The sequence below is a fragment of the Oryctolagus cuniculus genome, chromosome 12, assembly GCF_051225735.1.
Source record: "Oryctolagus cuniculus isolate XC-2025 breed Fujian yellow rabbit chromosome 12, ASM5122573v1, whole genome shotgun sequence".
NCBI classification, from domain to species: domain Eukaryota; kingdom Metazoa; phylum Chordata; class Mammalia; order Lagomorpha; family Leporidae; genus Oryctolagus; species Oryctolagus cuniculus.
Genome location: NC_142878.1, coordinates 55654722 through 55658683, shown reverse-complemented (window position 1 = coordinate 55658683; position 3962 = coordinate 55654722). Strand labels below are relative to the sequence as shown.

Genomic DNA, 3962 nt, shown 5'->3' with positions numbered 1-3962 from the left:
ACTCACAGAGAGCTTTCATTTAGGTCATTTTTTTTTTTTTTTTTTTTTTTTTGCCACAGTGTCTTGGCTTTCCATGCCTGAGAAACTCTCATGGGCTTTTTAGCCAGATCTGAATGCCTTAAGGTCTGATTCTGTGGCCAGAGTGCTGTTTAGAGAATGGGACTATCTTTTAGATGCTGAGTTTTTTTTCCCTAAGTATACTTGGGAGAAATTTCCCAAGAGATATTTGAGAGCCAAATATGTAAATGATACAATATTATTATTTTCAAGTGCACGGTTTTCTCAATCACAGAGATCACTATTTCCCTCTTTTTATTTATATAAGGTGAACAAGTTTCAAATATTTCATATATACAGATTTAGGAGCATAGTGTGTGATAGCATGCTTCCTCCCACCCATACTCCAACCCACCCTCCTCAATTTTTACATTGACATGCTATTAGTTTATTTTATAATCATAAGATTAATCCTCTAGGCCGGCACCGCAGCTCAATAGGCTAATCCTCCACCTGTGGCGCCGGCACACCGGGTTATAGTCCCGGTCGGGGCGCCGGATTCTGTCCCGGTTGCCCCTCTTCCAGGCCAGCTCTCTGCTATGGCCTGGGAGTGCAGTGGAGGATGGCCCAAGTCCTTGGGTCCTGTACCCGCATGGGAGACCAGGAAAAGCACCTGTCTCCTGGCTTCGGATCAGTGCGATGCGCCGGCCGCAGCGCACCAGCTGTGGTGGCCATTGGAGGGTGAACCAACGGCAAAGGAAGACCTTTCTCTCTGTCTCTCTCTCTCACTGTCCACTCTGCCTGTCAAAAAAAAAAAAAAAGATTAATCCTCCATGAAGTAAAGAATTCAACAAATAATAAAAGAAAAAACACAGTTCCTCAACAGTAGCGACAAGGATGTAATCAATTCTCAAAATGTCAATTTTGCTCATGTACATTACATTTTTGTATTCTATTAGTTACATATCAGAGAAAACATGGTATTTGTTGTTTGGGGACTGGCTGTTTCACCAATTATCAGGGTTTCCATTTGCATTCTTTTTGTTGTGAAAGATAGGATTTCATTCTTTGTTATGGCTGAGTAGTATTTCATAGTGTATATGTACCACCATTTTTATCCAGTCATTGGATTGTGGGCATCTGTGTTGATTCCACATCTTAGCTATTGTGAATTGAGTTTCAATAAATATGGAGGTACAGATAACTGTCATATGCTGATTTTTATTTCATGTGGGTAAATTCTCAAGTGTTGGATGGCTGGGTAGAGGATGAGTTTTGATGTTTTCTGCTGGCCAATAACCATTTTAACTTATTTATCTGTTCATCTATTTCATGTGTTGAGCACTGTTAAGAGCAATTAAAGTGTAAATAATAGTAACCGAATACCAATGTGTGGAATACCTACATACCAAATGGATGCTTATGATAATTATTTTATCCCACAACTTATCCTGTGAATTTAGTATTTTTAGTAGCAGTTTTATAGATAAATATACTGAGATTCAATAGTGTAAGTAACTTGTTCAATATCAGTATCAGTGGATTTCCCCAGTATATATCTTGGTTGTTTGAATCCAAAGCCCATATTATTTCCGTCATGCTATTTTACTTCTCTAAATAAAATTAATTACAATACAGTGTGATAATCCTTATATAGATGTTTGGACTAAATGATTTACATTACACAATGGTGCCATTCCTAGGTTTAAGTTTTTCAAATTATCTACTAAAGTTGATAAGGCAAGGATTCTCATGATATCGTAGGCACTCCGCACCTCCATGCAGTCGTACAGTACTTCATGGACTGATACTTTACCAGAATACAAACCAGACACTTGGGTTTAGTTGTAATGTGAGATTGCCAGAGAAGTTTCTAAACACTTGTAATTTCTGTACTTAATGTGGTAGAAACTGTTAAGTGATGTTTCATGGACCTGCACCATTTTGTGGAGCTCTTTATTGCTTCAGGAAATTCAAACTTAAACAAGCTATAACCACTAATGTGAAGATGGTTGCATCTACTTGTTGAGTTAGGCTTGTACCCATTTAAAAATTATAGGAACAAAAATACAAGGTAGTATTCTGGTAAATATTTAGTAAACTTTAAAGATAAATGTTTTTGCAGATATGGAAGGTGGGAAAAAAAGTATTATTTACCAAAGCAAAGATTATAGGATGCAGGGGCCCAAGCACTTGGGCTATCTTCTAATACTTACCCAAGCCATAGCAAAGAGCCACATCACTGGCCCCAATAATAGCTATTTCAAGAGATGTGAGGTGATATCTCATTGTTATTTTAATTTGCAATTTTCTGATGATAAGCGATAAATGAGTATTTGTTCATATATCGATTCACTTTTAAGTTGCCCTTAATGTTAACATAAATTTAAGTAAGCTTTCATAACTTTGACTTCCTTCTAGTTCTAGCTTTTGATTTAATTATCATAATTTACATTTTTCTTGTTCTTCTTCAGGTAGTACTGCCAACAAAACTAATGGATGTTGCAAATCACTCTGTTGTGTCAGAATTTGTGTTGCTGGGACTCACCAATTCCTGGGAGATCCAACTTCTTCTCTTTGTATTTTCCTCCATGTTTTATGTGGCAAGCATGACAGGAAACTCCCTCATTGTGTTCACAGTAGCTTCTGACCCTCACTTGCACTCCCCCATGTACTTTCTGTTGGCCAATCTCTCTTTCATTGACTTGGGTGTTTCTTCTGTCACATCCCCCAAAATGATTTATGACCTCTTCAGAAAGCACAAAGTCATCTCCTTTGGAGGTTGCGTTGCTCAGATCTTCTTCATCCATGTCATCGGTGGTGTGGAGATGGTGCTGCTCATAGCCATGGCCTTTGACAGATACGTGGCCATTTGTAAACCCCTGCATTATCTGACTATTATGAACCCACGAATGTGTGTCTTCTTTTTAGTGGCTGCCTGGGTGATTGGCCTTCTGCACTCTGTGGTTCAGTTGGTTTTTGTAGTAAACCTGCCCTTTTGTGGTCCTCATGTGTTGGACAGCTTCTACTGTGACCTTCCTCGGATCATCAGACTTGCCTGCACAGACACCTACCAACTGGAGTTCATGGTCATGGCCAACAGTGGGTTCATCTCGGTGGCCTCCTTCCTCCTACTGGTCATTTCCTATGTTGTCATCATGCTCACTGTTCACAAACACTCATCCGCTGGTTCATCCAAGGCTTTGTCCACACTTTCAGCTCACATCAGTGTGGTAGTCTTGTTCTTTGGTCCACTGATATTCTTCTATACCTGGCCATCTCCTTCCACACACCTGGATAAGTTTCTTGCCATCTTTGATGCAGTTCTCACTCCTGTTTTGAATCCTATGATTTACACATTCAGGAATCAAGAAATGAAGGCAGCGATGAGGAGAGTGTGTAGACAGCTAGTGAGTTACAGGAAAATCTCCTAGGTGATTGCCTGGGTTGTTGAAGAAAACTCATAGAATACAGAAGTTCACTGATGACGTACCAAATCAGAGGATGGTTACTCTTCTACCTCTCTGTTCACTTATACATACTCGTATTAATTGTATTCTGTCTTCCAATAGGAGGGAAGGATATTCTCTTCTTCAAAAAAGAAGGGGTTACATGTATATATGTTAATCTTGAACCTCAATTCCTAAGGAATAATAGTTACACAAAGTAATTCTTAGAAATAAAAAAATGGCAAGCTTTACTGTAAGGATAAAGTTTCTCTTTTTATCAGGAGTTTGTTTCATTTCTGGCACTGCCCCTCAATGTATTTATAGGAAGATTGAATTTAGTCTTTTTTTAAAAGATTTATTTATTTGAAAGTCAGAGTTACAGAGAGATAGGGAAGAATAGAAGAAAGAAAGAGAGAGAGAAAGGAGAAAGGAGAGAGGAGAGAGGAGAGAGGAGAGAAAGAGAGAGAGAGAGAGAGAGAGAGAGAGAACGTTCTATCTGCTGGCTCACTCCCCAGA

At 38.9% G+C, this 3962-nt stretch overlaps 1 protein-coding gene across 1 annotated transcript; it reads left to right on the top strand.

Moving 5' to 3' along the window:
• The first annotated feature begins 2492 nt into the window (after positions 1-2492).
• On the top strand, positions 2493-3431 carry LOC100357670 (olfactory receptor 4F3/4F16/4F29-like). The gene has a single exon (XM_008269266.3). The coding sequence runs from the start codon at positions 2493-2495 to the stop codon at positions 3429-3431; it is 939 nt and encodes a 312-aa protein (XP_008267488.2).
• The last annotated feature ends 531 nt before the right edge of the window (positions 3432-3962 follow it).

Bases quoted from the DNA above. Each gene is read 5' to 3' on its own strand.
- LOC100357670 (XM_008269266.3), top strand. From the start codon at position 2,493: ATGGATGTTGCAAATCACTCTGTTGTGTCAGAATTTGTGTTGCTGGGA.